This window comes from Gracilinanus agilis, chromosome 5, assembly GCF_016433145.1.
Source record: "Gracilinanus agilis isolate LMUSP501 chromosome 5, AgileGrace, whole genome shotgun sequence".
NCBI classification, from domain to species: Eukaryota; Metazoa; Chordata; class Mammalia; order Didelphimorphia; family Didelphidae; genus Gracilinanus; species Gracilinanus agilis.
This window is the reverse complement of record NC_058134.1, coordinates 197,242,941-197,262,989: the sequence shown is the minus strand read 5'-3', so window position 1 is coordinate 197,262,989 and position 20,049 is coordinate 197,242,941. Positions and strand designations below refer to the sequence as shown.

Sequence of the window (20,049 nt, the reverse complement as noted above, 5' to 3'; positions counted from 1 at the left end):
TGCTCACTTCACTTTTTCATCAGTTCATACAAGTCTTCTCAGGTTTTGCTAAGAAGTCAATTTTTATCATTTCTTACAACATAATAGCATTCCAATACATTCATAGACCTTAATGTGCTCAGCTATTTCCCAATTGGTGGGACATCCCCTTAGTTTCCATGTCTTTGTCACCACAAAAAGTTGCTATAAATATTTTTGTACAAATGGGTCCTTTTCCACTTTCTTTGATTTCCTTGGGGTACAGACCTAGTAGTGATATTAATCAGTCAAAAAAAAGGTATGAACAATTTTTTGACCCTCTTGGGTATAGTTCCAAATTGCCCTTCACCTCACCCTCCAGTGGTTGGACCAATTCACAGCTTAACCAACATTGCATTAATATTTCTATTTTTTTACATCTTCCAGAATTTGTCATTTTCCTTTTCTATCATGTTAGCCAATCTGATGAGTAGGAAGTGATACCTCAGAGTTTTTTTTTGTATGTATTTCTCTAATTATTAGTTATTTAGAGTCATATGACTTTTCATGGCTTTGATTTATTATCCTGAAAACTGCCTATTCTTATTCTTTTGGCCATTTTTCAATTGGGAAATGGCTCTTATTTTTATAAAATTTGCTCAGTTTCCTATATATTTTTAAATGTAACCTTTATAAGAAAAACTCGCTGAACAAGTTTTCCTTAGTTTCCTGCTTTTCTTCTCATTTTAATTGTATTACTTTTGTTTGTGCAAAAACTTTTACACTCTATTTTACTTTTACTTTATTTATTTTAAAACTCTATTTTACATCCTATGAACCCCTTTATCTCTTGATTAGTCATAATCTGTTTCCCTATTCATAGGTCTGACAGCTAATTTCTTCCATGTTCCACTAATTTGCTTATGATGTCACTCTTTATATCTAAATCATATATTCATTTGGGACTTTTCTTGGTAAATGCCATACCATTCAAGCACAAATCAGTGCTATGAATTGTTGGTCTATGCCTAGTTTCTGCCAGACTCCTTTCCAGTTTTCCCAACAGCTTTTGTCTATCATTTGTCAGAAATCTAAGTTCTTGCCCCAATAGATGGGATCTTTGGATTTATCAAACACTTGGTTACTATGATCATTTTGCTTCTGAATATTCTGTTTAATCTTTTCTACTTGTTAACCTTTTTGTTTCTTACTCTATCCTAAATTGTTTTGACAATTACAACTTTATAATATCATTTGAGATCTGATGCTGCTAAATCCTTTTCCTTCCCATTTTTTTCTTTGATTCTCTTGATATTCTTGACATTTTTGTTCCTCCAGATGAATTTTGTTATTGTTTTTTCCTGACTCTACAAAGTAATTCTTTGGGAGTGTGATTGGTATGGAACTGAATAACTAGATTAATGTAGGTAGAATTGTCGATTTAATTATATTGGTTTAGACTATGCATGATCAATTAAAATTTCTCCAATCATTTTGTGTCTGAAGAATGTTTTATAATTATATTCAGGGGGCAGCTGGGTAGCTCAGTGGATTGAGAGCCAGGCCTAGAGACCGGAGGTCCTGGGTTCAATCTGGCCTCAGACACTTCCCAAATGTGTGACCTTGGGCAAGTCACTTAACCTCCATTGCCTACCTTTACCACTCTTCTGCCTTGGAGCCAATACATAGTATTGACTCCAAGACAGAAGGTAAAGGTTTAATAGATATATAAATAAATAATAGTTATATTCATATGGTTCCTGTGTGTGTCTTAGCAGGCAGGATCCTAAGAAATTTATACTATCTATAATTATTTTAAATGGAATTTCTCTTTTGATCTCTTCTTGTTGTATTTTTGATAATATGCAGAAATGCAGATAATTTGTGTGGATTTATTTTATATCCTTCAACATTATTGAAGATAATTGTTTCAATTAGGGTTCTCTAAGTAAACCAACTGATAATCTCTAAAGAGTGATAGTTTTCTTTCCTCTTTGACCAGGCTTATTCCTTTAATGTCTTTTTCTAGTCATGCTATGGTTAGCATTTCTAGTACAATATTGACTAGGGTGAACAGCCTTACTTTATTTACCCCAATCTTATTGAAAAGACTTCTAGTTTGTCCCTATTACAGATAATGCTTGCTCTTGGTTTTAGATAGATCTTACCTATCATTTTAAGGAAAACTATTTAATTCCTATTCTTTCTAGTGCTTTTTAATAGGAATGGGTGTTGTATTTTACCAAAAGCCTCTTCTGTATCTTATTGAAATAATCATGATTTTTATTGCTTTTGTTATTCATGTGGTCAATTATGCTTATAGTTTTCCTAACATTGAATTCCCTACATTCCTGGTATAAATTCAGACTAGTCATACGATGAGATTTTTTGTGACATATTGTTGTAGCCCACTTGCCAATATTTTATTTTAAATGTTTGCATCAATATTGATTAAGGAAATTAGTGTGTAGCTTTTTTTTTCTGTTTATGACTCTCCCTGGTTTAGGTATCAAGACTATATTTGTATCATAGGAGGAATTAGGTAGGATTCCTTCTTTATCTAGTTTTTCCAACAGTTCATGTAGTATCAAAATAAATTGTTCTTTAAATATCTAGTCGAATTCATTTGTAAATCTATCTGGTTCTCCGTGGTTGTTTTGTCCTTTAGGGTGTTCATTTATGGCGTGTTCAGTTTCTTTTTTTCTAAGATAAAGTTATTTACATAATCTATGTCCTATACATAATAATATTCTGGGCAATTTATATTTTTATGTATTCATCTATTTCATTTAGATTGTCAGCTTCATTGGCATATAGTTGGGTGAAATAGCACCTAAAAATTGCTTTTTCTTCTTCATTGGTTGTTCATCACTTTTTTCATTTTGCATGTTAACAATTTGGCTTTCTTCTTTTAAATCAAATTAACTTTTTTATTAGACTTATCTATTTTATTGGTTTGTCCAAAAAGCCAGCCCCTACTTTTATTTGTTCAATGGTTTGGTTTGGTTTGGTTTTTTTACTTTCAATTTTGTTAACCTCTCCTTTGATTTTTAGGAATTCTCTTTTGGTGTTTAGTCAGACACTTAATTTGTTGGTTTTGCTTATTTTTTCCAGCCTATTACTTGACTTTGGACTTTATATTAATGTTGGACTTTGTATATTTCCAGGAGGGAAATGTGGCATGAGCTGCTATCCTTTACATCCTTCTACTGATTTCATAGCTTAGGCTGAAGGCCTATAAATTTCCCAATGTGGTATGACCCAAAACGAGGTCTATCCACTGCCCCTCAAATCTGAGCTCTGCAAATTCTTGACCTAAATTTGGGTCAGTTGCCTAGTGTGCTGTATTTCATTAGATTACTGCTGAACTCAGTCACTGTTAGCCTACTTAGAGGTTCTGCCAGGGTCAGGGCATCCAAACTACTGGCTTCCCTTTGGTCTGCGATACCTCTGCCTAGTTTTTCCCTTGCAACAGCAAATGTGCTAGACTGAAGATTAGAACTGAGCCTCCCATCTCCTGTTGGATTCAGAATCACACAGATATGTTTCTGAAATTTGTTTTGTGTTCAGGACTCAGATAGGGCATAGAGTTTGGTTTTGGCCACTCCTCTCCAACCAGGATCTATGATATGAAACTGAGTAATGGGCAGTAAAACTGCCAAATGACTCTCAATTCTGTACCCAGTGCTTGCTAGTTTAGTACCTCCTTGAATCTCTTTCTACCCTGTGCTTTGTGTCCTGGTATTCTGCCTCAGTGCTCTTTCCATTCCTGGGTGTTGAAATGCTTTCTGCCAATGATCCCTCCATGGACAACCCTAGTCATCCTCTACTCCCATGTCCACATACCCCTCTCTCTCCCTCAACTGCCCTGGGATAGAAAAAAAATGACTCGTTTCAACTTTTTCTTGGCTTTCTCAATCAGAATTTGCTCTGGCACATCATCTAGATTTTTCTGGAGAGGGTATGCTGGTTGAACTCAGCCAAAATGCTTTCCCTCACTAGCTTTCTTGACTCTGCTTCTTCTTCTTCTTGAGATTCTAATCTTTTTTTTTATTCTTCTTAATCCTTCTTCATCCTTTTATATCCTCCTTAATTACCCTCCATCTTGCTCTTCTTTCAACCTAGAAGTAGAATCTGAAACCTTGTCTGGGCCTAGAAATTAATCTCTTTCAATTTTCCTCAATTTACCCCAAATTTTTCATCCCCAAATTCAACTGCTTCTTTACTACTTTCTTCACTACCATTCCATTTCACCTACAATATTTCCTCTATCTTTAGCCTCAGTTCTGTTTTTTTCTACTCTTCCCCCACAGATATTTCTCCCACAGAAGATGAAATTGGATCCATCAATAACTCCACATTAAAAAGACACAGGTAAATAAAACAAAATAAAAAATAAAAATAAAAAGACACAGATATTCAACATCCTGTGGACACATAATTTTTTAAAATGTAACAAAAATGAAAAACATAAAGTATCCCAACATGTAGCCCTCTGTGCGACCATCTCACCAAACTCCTCCTGGTTACCTTCTCCATTTCATGGATTTTGTTCAGTCATTTTAGTTGTGTCCAACTCTTTGAGACCCTATTTGGGGTTTTCTTGGCACAGATACTAGAAAGGTTTGCTATTGATCTTATTCCCTAACTTTTTGTGTGGTTTTGTTGTTGTTGTTTTTTAATCCTTACTTCTTTCTTAGAATAAAAACTGTGCATTAGTTCCAAGGCAGAAGAGTGGTAAGGGCTAGGCAATGTGGAGTAAGAGACTTGCCCAGGGTCACCCAGCTAGGAAATCTTTGAGGCCATATTTGAACCCAAGACCTCTAATCTCTAGACCTGGTTCTCAATCCACTGAACCACCTACCTGCCCTCCTAAATATTTTTTTTTAGATTGCAATTGTATTTTTTAAGGTGTTTCTTTTTCCTCTCAGAGACTATATATCAAGTATTTAGTGTGTGCCAAATGAGACCAGTCAGGTACAGGCCTGATGGGAGAAGCACAACAATGCCACCAGAGAACATTATAGTTCTGCAATTTCACAGGCCCAATGGGTTTGCCTTCCATCCTTGGGCTCTATTTCCTAGGCAGATACCCTAGCTACTCATATTCCTTCCAGGGGCCCGTTCTTCCTATCCTTGATGAATACATGGGACAGTGTAATGTTTTATTGCTCCTTTTTTCACTAGGCTACTTCATGAAAAGGTATCCTACTACCAGCATGCTCAGGCTTACAGATCTTACCACCTGCACAATTTTTTTCAGAGGGAACCTTACTGTAGCTTAGGATTCAAACTCAGCAAACATCTCCTGTACCACTCTGTCGCCTCAAGGGTGGACCAGCCCTTCCCACATTTAGCTCCAGGGACTCGTTTATGGCTCTCATATCCTGGCACCACTCTGCACTCAGGTCCAGCCAAGAAGACTTTGGAAAAAATGCATGTATCTGTACAAGGTGATGTAATTGAGAGATTTCTAAACTCTAAGCCAAGAAAAAGACTTAGAATCTCTACTCTGACACAAAGTGTGAGATCACAGGAAATCCTTTATCTCCCCGATCCATAGTAAATTCCTCTGTAAATTAGGGATTTCATATTTATTCTGCCTACCTCACTTCAGCAACCTTCAGAAGCACTAGATAAATAGGAGAGATTAAGGAGGAAGCATTTAACTGCTTTACAGTTAACATTTGCCTAGCCCTTGCCCCTCTTCCGTCTTAGACCCTGTACTAAGGCACAAGGTAGAGGCTTAAAAAATAAATAAAAATACTTTTCTGATGCCTTTTTTTTTAAACGATGATGACCTCCTTTGATTAAGCCATATGCAGCCCATGTGACTTTGTGTGTTTATAGCGGCCTTGAACTTTTTTCTCCTGCAAAGGGTCAAAGTTCCCTGGCAGAGGTTGGCTTCTGCCCCGTAGCAAAGTCCAGGGCTCTGCACACAGCGCCAGTTGGATACTGACTAAGGACACCGACAAACAGATACTAAGGAGAGGCGGGGGCACGGGGGGTGGGGGAGGGTCTCCCAGCTGGGTCGTGACCGCACAGGGGCGGGTTGGATTAATTTCTTGGCCCCTAGGATGACGCTGTTTGTGGGCACGATATCGAGTAGCTTCCATAATGGCTTCCTGCAGTAGCCAGAGCCGGATCAGAAGTCGTCCGGACTCTCTAGGGCTAAACCGTCTACAGGAGGGCTCGTCCCTATTGTGTAAACATTCCTGACAGCCTCCAGCCTTTCCGAGGGCAGGGGCGCTGTCTCTTGGTGTATTCATTGCCCCATCGCCATCCCCGGGCACCGGGCACGAATCCAACGTCCTGGAGGATGCCCATGAACCTGGGAGCAGCACTGCACGCCCGGCCTGGCGACTGACGTGCTGGAGGTCTCTCCGGGTGGCGCACACGCCAGGGCGCGGACTAGCTTTCATTGTGTATGGCACAGGGCTGGGTCTCGTCGGTTGGGTGGCTGGAGGGTGCGCTCCGGCCTCTCTTTAGTTTCTGTTTCGGGAACTGGCCTCAGGGCGGCGGTAGGTTCTCGTGCCTGGGACAATGGATGGGGGCGGGAGGGGGTGCTGGGCCGGAGGAGGAAGGAGGTGTCTTCCTCTCTAGCCACTGGACCGAGCCAAGCGCAAGCCGGAGTTGGCGTCCCTCCCGAGGCTAAGTCCCTCCCTCTCCCGGGAGGGGAATGTGGCTAGTGTGCCCGGGAGGAGGGGAGAGCCTGGGGCGATGCTGCAGGGGGAGGGGGGCACAGTGGACGGAAGGGCCAAGAGTAAGAAATAGAAGGAAAATGCAGAAGGCGGAATGGGGAAGCAGGAAGAGGACTGGAGGCCAATGAAGAGATCCATTTCTTTTCCCTCGGTAGCGAGGTAGTGGGCCACAGGTGGGAAATGTTAGATGCAGTCAGCCAGTTGGTTTTCTTTGTTATAAGGGAGGATCTGGGTAGAGGGAGATAGGATTATGATGCTTTAAAAAAAATCAGAAAAAAATTCTGTTTTATATATTTTTTCTGATACATATGTGTATATATATACATATATATATACACATATATATATATTTATATAGGCCCTTACCTTCTGTCTTAGTACCAATTCAAAGACAGAAGAGTGGTAAGGCAGTTGGGGTGAAGTGAAGTGACTTTCCCAAGGTCACCCAGCTAGGAGGCCTCTGAGGTCAGATTTGATCCCAGGTCCTTTAGACTCTAGGCCTAGAGTTCCACCCACTGTGCTATGTAGCTTCCCAGTAATTTTTTTTTTTAAGTAAAGAATACTTGATATAGAAGCAGAAGAGAACTAATCTCTCTCAGACAGGGCCCATCCCTTAACCTCTCAGCCTGTTTATCTGCAAGAAAGTAAAAAGGACAGGGGAGGGAGAGGAGGCAGTAGTAGTTACCTCAGGATTATTGGAAGGAGCAAATGAAAATGTATCCCAACATTTTGTAAATTATATAGTCCTATGACAAAATGCATAGTCAGTTATTTAAACATTTTTTAAAGGGAGAAAAGAGCATCAATGAAATTAAAAATACTCAGAAAGATATTTCGAATGATAAATGGGCAAGCAGGGCAAGTGTTGGTACCAGGATAGTAAATTTATAATATACCTTTTTTAAGTCATCCATTATAGAGATACATAGTTTTATAGTCAACTTTCTTCTTTCCATTCTATGTATGAAGGTATGTTTATTTTTTTTATGCTTGCCAAGTCCATAATAATAAAAAAGGAAATATAGGTTCAAAAGTGTTTTTAAAACTAAGGAGGGCTTTAGGTCTTGAGCTAGAGATTTGTTTAGAGCCTCAGAAATAATGGCCAAAATAAGATTTGATGGATAAACAAAAGGGGACAGGGACCAGAAACAGAAAAATGAAGAGAGGGAAAGACCAAAGGTCGATCACTTAATTTTTTCTGCATCTTTTCTATAAAATGGAGACCATATAATATTTGTACTGCTCACCTCCCAGAACTGTGAGGAAAGTGCTTTGTAAAACTTCACAAGTATTACAGACGTGCAGTTAAGCTGTGGAGGAGCAAAGAAGGCCCAGGGAGGGTGGGTGGTAGAGGTCTTCTAGGGAAGCAAAAAGATAGAGGCTTAGGCTATGGAGGAACCACAAGCTATCCTGCTGAGGAAGAGAAGTTCATTTGCTGTGGCAGGCAAGACTCTGAAGAATGAGTTGCTTCTCAAAGGACTGCTCCATCTTTATGTCAGAACCATTCCTGCCAATGTTCCGGGCTCTAAGTCTGGCAGTAGCTCTCTGACTCCATTTGCTCTGCTATGTTTTGTCTCTGGAACTTTTGAACTGCATCTTCTAGGGCAGAAAATCTCCGAGGCAGCTTGTAGAGGAAAAAGGAGAGATATTGACTTCAGTTTCCCTTGTCTAACAGAATTAGTCCCTCCCCATCCTTGTTATCCCTCCCTAGTTCTTTCCTTCTAAACCCCAGAAGCAGATTTCTCAATGCACTCCTTCCCCAGGTAGTTAGGTAATGAGGTCTGGGGCAAGGTTTGTAATCTATGTGATGTTTGACAGAAGAGTGAACAATCTAGACTAGTATGACTAGTATAAGGGGAAGGGGGAAAGGCTCTCAGAGAGGACCTCTGTGAAGAGAGTTCTCTTAGGAAGGAGATGGCCCTGTGGCCTGTGGATCTGCTCTCCTGGAGGAAAGAGAGCATATTCCAGAATATACCTTTCTTTGTCGTAGGAGAAACACAGCAGCTCCTGCCCCAGAGAGGAGAAGCAGTAAAATGCCAAGGCTGAGAAGAAGAGGAAACTGTTTCCCTCCCTTCATAGCTTTTGGGGTCCTCTCAGAGAGCTGGGCACCTATAAAACAAGGCACAGAGTGAGAAGGGAAAGGGAGAGAGGGAGAGTTTATAGGAGTTGGAAGAGAGTTAGACCAGGTGAGACAGAGTGAGAAATAGAATTTGGGGAAGGAGCAGGGCAGACGTGAGAATTCAGGGTAGAGAATCTGGAAAAGGGGATCTGGATTTCTAAGCTAAGGTTGGGGTTCCATGGGATTTGGGTTCTCAGACCTGTTCCCTGAAGCTCCAAGTTATAAACTACAGCTCCACATTGTTGTGCTCCTTGATACACTTGGCACTGCCACTGGTTGACCTGTTGCTCCTTGTCTCCTATCTTTAACCAGGGCCCTGGTGGGTTTTCCAGAGTCTGGTTGTCCAAGGTGGTCCACAGAAAATGCTCCTGCCTGAACATCGGAGTCACCTCACAAAGCAGGCCCTTTTGGGAACTTGAGGATCCAAAGGATTTAGCAGTCACTGTGGGAAATAGGGAGAAGGATCATTTAGGGTTCCTGATCTCATTCTATTCTCATCCCCACCATGTTCCCCCAATCTCACCACTCTCTAGTTATCCTATATTCTCTAAGGATCCAATGAAGGTTAGCAAGAGGAAGGTTTGAACCTAGAGGAGACTAAATGGTGACACCATTTACAGAAATAGGGAAGTCTAGGTGGCAAACTGGTTTGGGGGAAAAGATGAGTCCATCTTTAGGCATATTGAGTTTGAGGTTAATAATAGAACATCTAGGATATGTCTAATGAACAGTCAGTGATTCCAGATTGAAGATCAGAAGAGACATCATGGCGAGAGATAAAAATTTGGAACTCATCCTGCCTTGTATTGTTAGTTTTCAATCCACAAAATACATTTATGCTTAAGTCCTACTACTCATCATATCATGAAGGTAACCTTGAGTTCTTGAAGGCTGCATAAGCAAAGCCGTAGAGTATGGCTTGGAAGAATTACCTATCGTTCAAGGACAAGCCTAACAACATTTGGAGATGCTCATCATCCATCAGTCATCCTCCCCTAGAGTCTACTAGGAAACAGGGTGTATATATGCAAGCTCTCTAAGTGACAGGAGCACACCCATCAATAAATGATCTATCCTCTAAGTACTGAAGTATCAGGAGTATGCATGGCATCTCCTCAAATTGAATTCAGCCTCTTAGAGAGCAGGGACTGTCTAACACTTTTTGGTGTCCCCCATGAAGCTGTACCTCACCCCATAAATGTTTATTCTTTGTCAAAATATGACTGGAAACACGATAAAAGGGCGGGGGATATTTTGGTAGACATTAGATGACACTTACAAGGCAGATCATCCTTACATAATAATTTTTGCTACTCCTGCCAACAAATGAATGAATGAACAAACACGTGCATGAAGGAATGAAATTCCTGCCAATGGGGAACAGGGCAATTGTCAGTGATTCTTCCCTGGAAAAGTGTAGAATGGAGCCAAGTCTTCTTGAAGCAACTTGGGAGAAAGGAGGAGTCTGAGCAACTCTCTAGACCAAAAATGGAGCCCAGTCTCCTGGGCAAGCCTGATTGGAATTTCAGGATCAATAGATTGAAAGCAGGAATTTTAGGACCTGCCAATTGTCACTGGTCAGATAACTTTTTAGTGCCCTGGTTATCTTAACACTCTTCCCCATAACAACTTACTCTTTTTCTACCCCTCTTCTGTAAATAAACACCTCAAGGTGACTACTACACTGAGGCAGCTGGATGGTGTAGTGGTTAGAACCCTGAACCTAAAGGCGATAAGACCTGAGATACTGTGTGATCCTGGTCCTAACCAGTGTGACCCCAGTTTCCTCAGTAAAAGAGAGGATGCCTTCCAGGATAGTTGTAAAAATCAGATGAAATGATATTTATAAAGCACTTAGTAGCAACAATACTTGGTAAATAGTAGGTGCTTAATAAATGCCAGTTCCAAGTGGACAGAGAGCCAGGCCAGAAGATAGGAGCTCATGAGTTCAAATCTGGCCTCAGACACTTCCTAGCTGGGTCATCCTGGGCAAGTCACTTAACCCCAATTCCCTAGGCCTTATTGCTTTGAAATTGATATTTAGTATTGATTCTAAGAACAAATAAATGCTCCTTTTTTCCTTCCCTCTGCTTTCTCTCCTCAAACCTCAACAGAGGCTCCAGCTAGGCCTATGTGGACCCATGGCCAAATATGCAGAACGAGCAAAGAATGGTTAAGAGGGGCAAGTGGGGCAGAGCCAAAAGTACAGAAGGTATACAAGCTGCTAAGGGCTGCTCAGATCCAGGAATGTTTAACGGAGGAAAAATTCAAGTGTTCCTAGTGTTTTTTCCCTTTTTATAAATCAGTATTCCCCCAAAGCTAGCACATAAATACTTGTTGGAATGGAGACCGTGGAGTCCTGTGATCTTTGATCACTGGATCAATATGGAAAGTTGTTATTCTTTCCCAGATAGTCCATCCTGGCAGAGGTCCTCATAAAGAGGGGGTTTGCCACATTCAGAGGAAGAACTGCAGGAGTGGAAACAAGAAAAACAACTGCTTGAACACATGGGTTGAGGTGGACATGATTGGGGATGTAGACTCGAAACGACCACACCAAGGCAACTATCAATAATATGGAAATAGGTCTTGATCAATGACATGTGTTAAAACCAGTGGAAATGCACATCAGGTGGGGGGGAGGGGAAAGTAAGAGCATGAACCATGTAACCATTTTAACTTTTCTAAAAAATAAATATTAATAGGGGGCAGCTGGGTAGCTCAGTGGAGTGAGAGCCAGGCCTAGAGACGGGAGGTCCTAGGTTCAAGCCCGGCCTCAGCCACTTCCCAGCTGTGTGACCCTGGGCAAGTCACTTGACCCCCATTGCCCACCCTTACCAATCTTCCACCTATGAGACAATACACCGAAGTACAAGGGCTTAAAATAAATAAATAAATAAATATTAATAAATGTTTTTCAAAAAGAAAAAAATAAAGAGGGGGTTTGCAAAATCTGTTCCAGTAAATCATTCTACCACCACTTCCTCCCATTACCTCCTTGCAGCCTTCATGCCTCACTTCTAGAAGTTCTTAAAACCCACTTCTTTTCCCCAGCCAAAGACTTAGAGAATCGCCTGGCGGGTAATATAGCCTTTTCTCCAAGGAGTCTCGGAGGCAACGAGCACTTTTTGTCCTTTTTAAGGGGTGGAGAAGTAAGCAGAAGGGACCCGAGCCCCTGAACACCCTGTCCAGCAGCCTGGCATTTCATGAGGATTTATTATTAAATTTATTTATGATTAACCATCCCATCTACGGCCCTGCCTCCTCGGAGTGCCAGAACCATACCCAGCCTGCGCCTCTTCCCTGGTCTCTAACCTGTAATGACAGCTAAGGTGATCGCTGCACTGAGCTGATGCCCTTGAAAACTGAGGTTGCAGTGATAGAGCCCTGCCTGGGCTCTGCTCACATTGTCCAGCCTCAGGGCAAAGCTGTTTCTGTCATCCCCAGCCACAAGGTCGCTGCCTCTGCCCTGAGGTAAGGTCCACTGAGCAATTAGCCCTGGCAGAATTCCTGGGCCAGGGCTGAGATGGCAGGGAAGCTCCACCTTTGATCCTTCTCCCACATACACCGTCTTCTGCACGAGGGGCTCCAGACCTAGACAGAGAGCAGAATCCAGCTCCAAGGGCAACAGTGGGGGTTAGGAAAGGCGGAACAAAGCCACAGGGAAGGATGCAGGGAGGTATCTGAAGGCTAGCCATGGAGGGATGAGAGAAAGGGCCTTCCTAACCCCAGTCAGAAGTTATGGAGGAGAAGGCCTTCCCACCTCCATCGAAAGGAGGCAGGCTGTCATAAGCAGAGAGGGATGCCAGTGCGGAGAAGTTTGGCAGCTGGGCTGGTAATAAAAAGGAGGGAGAAAGATGGAACAGGAAGTAGGAGGAGCTGAAGGCTCCAAGGAGAAGCTTCTGGGAAGTCTCAACCAGTTCTGGGTTCTTATTGGGTGAAGAAAAGGATGGAAAACATTTGCCTGAGGAGTAGGACCCAGGGGATCATAATTACAAAGGAGAAGGCTCATGGAGGAAGAGCCTGGAAGGGGTTTGCTGAGGCCAGGAAAGGATGATGCAAAGGAGGGATGAGCGAAGGGAGTGGGAGAAGCTCGTTTTGTCACCAAAAGGCCTAAAAGAGGAGGTGGGGAAGAAGAGGAGAAAGGTTAGAGAGGAAAGGGGGATGTGGATGCTGAAGAAGGAGGGGAAAGGAGGCTGTAATTTACCCAGGACCTGGAGGTGATGGGCAACGGAGACGTTGAATCCGTCTGGGTAGGTGATGCAGCAGTCCCAGGGCCCAGCATCCGAGAGGGTGACGTAGGGCAAGAAGAGGAACCCCTCAAATGGAAAATGCCGGGAAGATGGGATTATGGGTATCCCGCCTCGGGACCAGACCACAGCTCTTGGGGGGTCAGGACGGTTGAAAGAGCAATTCAGAAGGACCAGCCCCGAGGTCACAAGGGGCCCCGGAGGGCTGGCAGTCACTATAAGGGGGGAGAAAAAGCACCATCACTCCCAGGCTAGTTCCACAATTAGACTGCATATTCCTTGATGGCAAGGCCCTAGTTTCAAACTCTGAATCACCCATCAGCACCTCTCACTGTGTTCTTGCATGAGCAGGTGTTTAATTAGTTTTTGGAGAATGGATTAAATCATATTGCTTCCCCACCCCACTCTCCAAGCCCACCCATAGGATCCTTCTGGCTCCTGCTGCAAGGTATGAATGAATCACGTTCTGGCCCCTCATTCTGGATGAAGAGTCTCAAGTCCCTCCTGCTCACCATGAGTGAGAAAAAGATAATGACACAATGTCTCCACTGTTCCGTTCTTGATTTAGCTCACCCCAACCCCACCTTCTTCCTCCTCCCCCCCCAGAATTTTTTTGGGGGCTATGATGTGGTTCAGAGACAGGTGCCTCTCATCAGCTGCAAAGTTGGTGAGATGGGGGTGGGGGGAGGCGATGCTGACACAAAGACTCCTCATGGGGTCTGTAGAATTTAATGTTAGAATGGACCTTGGGAAATCATCTGGTCCCATTTTAAGGTAAGGAAATTAAGGTCTAGGGAGCGTGACTGGCTTACCTAAGATCATGACAGCATGGCAGACCTAGGATTCGGTCATCACATTGTGAGACTCCAAAATCAGTGCTCTTTCCCTGATCCCCTTCCCTGGCTGGCTCTCCTGACCCCTTACCCATTTTCAATATTGCCCTGTATTCTAGGATAGTTATGAGTCACATCCCCTCAAGGCCCGGCAATATCAGAGAGATCAGGTTTATGTCCTGTTAATACTTCCAGTTTTCTTTATTACCCATAATCGTATTATCTACGCACCTTCAGCACATTACTTCTCTAGTCCTCGGTTTCCGGCTCTGTAAAATGAGGAGCCTTATAGATCCACCCCCAAAGACCTCCACTAGAATTGTGCTTTTTCTCACCTCTAACCTCAAGTTTCTCTAGGCCACCTTCTAGGAGGTTGTCACCTCCTCATTCCTCTTTTCCTGGCCCCAGCTTCCCCAGCTCCTTTTTTGTCCTTTAGCTACCTGCCAGAGGCTTGGCCAACCCCCCCTTACCTACCAGAAGCCTGGCCAACTCGGAGGAGGAGGTGACATCTCAAATCACCAGTCTCGAAGTGGACCTGAGCTCTGTACTCCCCAGCATCAGTGAGGCAGGCTGGGCGGAGCCACAGCGAGAAATCTCCCCGGTGGAGGCTGAGCTCCCCCAGGTGCACCCTGGGATGGAAGGGAGGACTAATGCTCCGCAAACCAGCTGGCCCCACACTGAACACTCTGTACCAGCTGGCTCCGGGGGTCCTGTGGAGGTGGGGAAAAAGAGAGGAGCGGGGAAGAAACCAATAAATTGTCTGGGCCGAGAGGAGAGGGATGACCCCTAAATTCTAGAAACTAGGATGAGGCTTGGAGTTGATGGGACAGAAAAGCAGGGGAGAGAAAGAAGAAAGCACAGAAGCTTAGAGCTGGGATACCTTCAAGATAACCTAATCCAATCCCCGCGTTTTACAGAGGAGAAAACTAAGATTCAAGAGGGAAATACCACAACTGCCACACATCAATTCTAGGTGTCTTTCCATTACAGTATTAGCTGGGGGAGGGGGAGAGTCCGAGGGGACAAGGAGACCCAGAAAGCAGTGACCAGATTGTCACTGAACATGTGGGACTAAAAGCGTCCCAGAGGATTCACGAATGGCGGGAGGCCATTTCTTAAGGGGAGAGAGTTCAAACAATGGAACCCAGGCTGGGCAAGCTAGGAAATTTCAGAGTGGAAAGTGGGATGGGGTGGATAAAAAAAAAAAAAAAGCAAGGCCAAGATGAAGAGTTAAGAGGGAGAAGATGAAGGGGATTCTTGAGAATGGAAAAGTTTGGGAGGGGGGCAGAACAAAGTGCCTAGAAGCAGTAACAAACTGGTGAGTAAGCACGAGGAGGGATGATTTGAGGGGAAAATTTGAATTGAGCTGGGCTTTCAACATTTGGGTTTCTGCTTTGGGGGGCCATACCTGTCCTGGTGCCGGTGCGACCAGGTGACAGTCACCTTGTGAAGAAAGCTATACCCCGACGAGAGGTTGCTCGAGAGGGTGCAGGGGAGCTGAACGGGGACCCCCTCTTTGGCCCATATTTCTTTCCTGGGTATTTGAGTCCGTGCTGTAGAAAGAGAGGCTAAGGGAAATGAGGCCAAAACTGGGGAGATGGTTGAGAATTTCAGATCCAGGTGAATCCACCTAAGGAAAACTCTAAGACAACCCACTCAGAAGTTGGGGCAATCTCAGAGGATGCCATCCACTGGATCCCAGGTAGACAGGAAACTGCCCCTCTCCATGGCTTACCTCTGGTGACCAGCAGCAGATGCAGCAGGAGGACTAGGGCTCTCACATCCCACAGCATCCCTCCTCCCAGGAGGCCTGAAGAGAGCCCTCCAGGGAAGAACAGGGTAGAGATGATGGGAGGAAGAGGAAGCAAGAGGCAGAGACCAGGAGGCAGGATGTAGGAAATAAGAGGACCAGAAGAATGGGAAGAGAAATAAGGTGAACAAAAATTCAGAGGGAGGCAAGGGAATAAAGACCAAAGAACAAAAGGAAGAGGCTGGTGCTGGGGTGGAGGCTTCTCTGATGTCCTGTCCTCCCAGTAGCAACGCTAGCTCCTCTGGGCATCCTGCCCCCTCACCTCCTCCTCTTCCCCCCACCCCACCACGCTCCCCACTTCCCCTTTCTGTCGCCCCCCTCCTACCAACTCTGGGGCTTACCGTTTCGATTCACAACGGAAAGTATGAGGGGGCTGATTCCCAGCAGCACCAATCCCCGCCCCTTCTGTTAGTCTCTCCTTGTTTACTCCTTTCTGTCCCAGGTTCTCCTCCCTCCCTGACCCCAAGGTTTCTCTCTGCCCTTCACTCCCCCACCCAAAGGCATTCCAGACCTGCTGAGCATCTCCACTTTTCCCTATTAGAATGGCATCTCCTTTAGAAAAGGGATGGTTTCACTCTCTGTCCTTGTACCTCCAGTACCCAGCCTAGTGCCTGACACATAGTAGGTGCTTAATTAATACCTGCTGATGGACTGAATAATTGATTCATCCCCATGTAAAGCTCCTCCTTGGTTACCACTCCTTTTCATCACATCTTTTGCCTATTCATCTATTTCTATCACCCCCAGTCTCCTAGGATTTCTCTGAGACAGTTCTCTGGCCTGTAAATAAATGTCACTTCTCCCCATGTTCCCAGGGAACAGGGCAAACTGGGAAGCACCATTGCACCCCAGAGGAAGCTAGAGGTACAAATGAATGCTTATCCCTGCCTCTTTGGTCTGCTACTAAGATCATGGAATTTAGAACTGGTAAGGATCTCTTTTTTTAAAATCCTTAATCTCCATCTTAAAATCTAGACTATGTATTGGTTCTAACGCAGAAGAGTGGTAATTGCTAGGCTATGATTTAAGTTAAGTGATTTGCCCAGGACCCCACAGCTAGGAAGTGTCTGAGGTCACATTGGAACCCAGGACCTCCTATCTCCAGGTCTGGCTCTCTAGCCACTGAGCCACGTACCTGTCCCCTAAACTGGTAAGGATCTTAAGAAATTGCCTAGTCTAACCTTCCTATTTTGTAGATGAGGAAGCTGAAGCCTAGAAAATTTAAGAGCTTTGCCCAAGGTAAGTAGTAGCAAGGAGCAGTAGGAATTTGAATCCATACCCTCTGACTCCAAATCTGGTGCCCTAGTTAATGTACCATCCTGCCATATATCTAGCATGTTAGTAGAGGCCAGTGAGGTAAGGAAAGACCTCAAGTGGAAAGATGGAGCCTGATGAGTCAAAAATGCCTCTTAACCCACCTCAGGTTTCAGCCTAGCCTGCTCCTAAACCAAAAGGAGGAGAAAGACTTAGCATGAGACAGAAAGATGGAAAGATGCATAGGAGAAATAAACTAAGAAAAAGAGATAAAGATGAGTAAAAATAGATTTCAGAGAAAGGAAAGAGGCACTTAAGGAGCAGAAAATCTTTCTAATTATTTCTCTAATTCTCCTCCCCCAATCCAAAACAGACACAAGTCTCTCTCTCTCTCTTCGCCCTCTTCCTTTCTCTCTCGCCCTCCTTCCCTCTCCTCTGTGTCCGTCTCTTTTGTCTGTTTCTGTCTTCCCCCTCTTCCTTCTCTTTTATCTCCCTGTCTCTCTCTTCTCTCTCACACACACACACACACCACTCAGTCCAAAGGACATGAACCTAGGCTCCCCCTTTCAGATAAAGTGATATTAATAATTAATTTTAGAAATCATTCACATATCTAGGTTTGTGTTTTACAAAGGACTTTCCATATAGTATTTCATTTGCTCTCACAAAAAGCTCTAGATGCCAGTATCCCCACCCTCATTTCACCCATGAGCAAAGTGCCTGGAAGCCGCATCTCCAAAGTGAGTAGAGGGATCTTTCTCCTGCATCACCGAGTCTAGGGAGATGGAGGAGCTCCAGAGAAAAACACTAGAACTAGGCAGTGGAGGCTTGCTCCCTAAAGGTTAGGGATCCCGACGTGAAGCTCTCATCCTGGCCCTATAGCTCTTTTCCCTGTGGCAATAAGCCCGCTACACTCTTCTCCCCTTAGAGCTTCCTGTCTTGGGCCTTTCTGTATTTGCCTGGATCAGCAAAATTGCCAGTCTCAGTTTTTATGCTCCATTCAGCATTCTGTCCTTGTGAACGTGTATGCCAAAGTATGTGCAGGTATGTGAGGGGAGCTGTAAGGGGAAGCAGAGACAGCAGGGGTGGGAACGGCACAGGGCATCCCCAAGAAATCTCCAGATAGGCTTTCTCCCACAGCGGGAAGAGGCCCCAAGAGTGACAGCCCCTCTCCTGGCCCAGGCTTCGTCCTTTGGTCAGAAGGTACAGGAAGAAAGGATTGGAAACTTGGCAGACAACTAAATACGAACGATTTCCTATGAATTCTCCTCCTCCCTTTCTGCTGTGGAACCCCAGCTCCTTGGTTTGGGGGCCTTGTGCTCTCTGGGTGTGGGGAGAGAACTTGGGGGCAGAGGATCATTATTTCATTGTCCCTGAGGGAGGAAGAGCTCCAAAAGACTGAAATTGGGCCCTTGCTTTACCCCCTACACACACACACACACCCTTGGGTCAGCCGGGGAAGCAGGAGGCAGGTTAAAAACAGAAGCGCGACCATTTCTTTATTAAATTATACAAAAAGGATAAAGGGGAGAGGGGGCAGCTGTGGGGCTCAGCCCCTACCCCAGCCTGGTGCTGTGAGGGGGTGGGGAATCTGAGGGAGATCCAGGGATCAGGCAGGGAGAGTGGGAGAGAAGGCAGAAGGAGAAATCTAGGAATGTGGAAAGGGGGCAGAATCGGATTTTGAGGAATCAACTGGGGGATGGGAGGAGATATGAGGATATGGAAAAGAAGAGTAGTCTGGGGATCAGCTGGGGAGCTCGGGGCTAGGGAGAGTTCAGGAGGTGAAGGAATGGAGAGGTAAAAATTGGGATATCTGGAGAGGGGACAGTAAGAAGGCTGGGGAGAACAGGAGGGGGACAGCTCTGGGGAGGAATCCAGAGCAGGGAGCCAGCACTTATCCCTCCCCATCTCACTTCCAGGCCCCATGGGGTCCTCCCCACCCTCAGCCCAGATGGCTGAGGCTCACACCGATGCCCCATTTTCTGTCTTCTGCCTTTTGGGATCGGCTTCATCCTGCAGAGTGAAAGAGGATCCACATGAATGCAAAACAGAAGCAGGGTCTCCTTCTAGTCCCAGCTCTGCCCCATACTCCAGAGAATCTTGGCTCGGACTCCGAAGGGGCCCCAGGATCTGTCGTTCCCCTGACATCCCCTCCGCTCCCTGACCCAGCCCCAACCTCATCCTCAGCAGCTCTCTTCAGTGCGGGCCCTTCGTCATCATCTTCCTCCTCTTCCTCATCTGTGAAGCCAGAAATTGGTCACTGTGGAGGGGCAAAGGTCATCTCCAGAGACCACTGGAAGCAGCCCCTGACTCGCTCTCATCGCTTCACCTCTGACTTGGCCCTACTTCCCCCTCATCCCCGACACTCTTTGATCTCACCTTCCTCCTCACCCTCATCATCATCTTCTCCATCTTCTGCGGTCTCCTCCTCCTCCTCCTCGGCTCCGTTCTCCTCCTCCTGTGAGCAGCAGAGAACAAGATCCTGTTGGTCCGGGCACTCGCCAGGTGGCTTGGTCCAAAGGGGGGAGGGGAAGGGGCCTCCAGAGGGGTCAGGGTCGTACCTCTACCACGTCTTTCTTCCTCTCTTTCCGGCTAGTCTTCTCCTCTACTTTTTCCTTCTTCTCCTTCAGGTCCTGTGGAAAAGGAACAAGCTGTCATCTGTTTCAGACCACAAAGAGTGAATTATTGCCTTTATATCACGGTCTGGTTCTCTCTCTGCCCCGACCCTCAAGCAGCTCCCAGGGGGAAGGAGGGCACTAACACGGAGGACAAATCACTCGCAGTCTCCTCCTCCTCATGTGGGCCAGGAGAGGTGCCAACTTCTACTCTAGGAGCCCTCTGCCCCTCTGTGGGGAAGGAAGGGATGGAGGAGAAATATCAGACCTTCACCTTGGCGGCTGGCTGCTTCCCACCTCCCTAAACACCCCATTTCTCCCCCCTTTGAGTAGCTGAAAAGCTCAGCTCAGCAAAGCAAATCCCTTCCATCTGCTCTGGCCTTAATGCCCCACCCCCTCCCAATGTCCCTCCTCCTCTGCCAGGCCCCCTCCCACTGCCCACCCCTCTGCCTTTTGTCTACCTCTGGGGCCTCTATCTGCCTGTTTTCTCCTGAGCATCACTCCCCCCC

General features: G+C 45.1%; 2 protein-coding genes and 1 long non-coding RNA gene across 3 annotated transcripts in view; all 3 read right to left on the bottom strand.

Annotated features, from left to right (window-relative positions):
* Nucleotides 1–6,380, bottom strand: part of CD4 (CD4 molecule) — a 70,904-nt gene extending 64,524 nt beyond the window's left edge. Inside the window, exon 1 of the mRNA XM_044679079.1 lies at nucleotides 5,915–6,380. Coding sequence (XP_044535014.1) covers nucleotides 5,915–6,380 — 466 coding nt within the window. The remainder of the gene's footprint in view (nucleotides 1–5,914) is intronic.
* A 994-nt stretch (nucleotides 6,381–7,374) lies between these two features.
* LAG3 (lymphocyte activating 3) lies at nucleotides 7,375–16,345 on the bottom strand. Its single transcript, XM_044678097.1, has 9 exons — nucleotides 16,312–16,345; nucleotides 15,597–15,683; nucleotides 15,270–15,429; nucleotides 14,336–14,571; nucleotides 12,986–13,243; nucleotides 12,094–12,372; nucleotides 8,978–9,220; nucleotides 8,635–8,768; nucleotides 7,375–8,283 (listed from the first exon to the last, which is right to left on the bottom strand). Exons 1-9 carry the CDS (start codon nucleotides 16,343–16,345, stop codon nucleotides 8,185–8,187), a joined length of 1,530 nt encoding a protein of 509 aa, XP_044534032.1. The 3' UTR covers nucleotides 7,375–8,184.
* Nucleotides 16,346–18,398: 2,053 nt separating this feature from the next.
* Nucleotides 18,399–19,701, bottom strand: LOC123248704. The gene is made up of 4 exons (XR_006506355.1): nucleotides 19,487–19,701; nucleotides 19,305–19,383; nucleotides 19,102–19,163; nucleotides 18,399–18,938 (listed from the first exon to the last, which is right to left on the bottom strand). It is a non-coding gene; the product is annotated as an uncharacterized LOC123248704 (long non-coding RNA).
* Nucleotides 19,702–20,049: the final 348 nt, after the last annotated feature.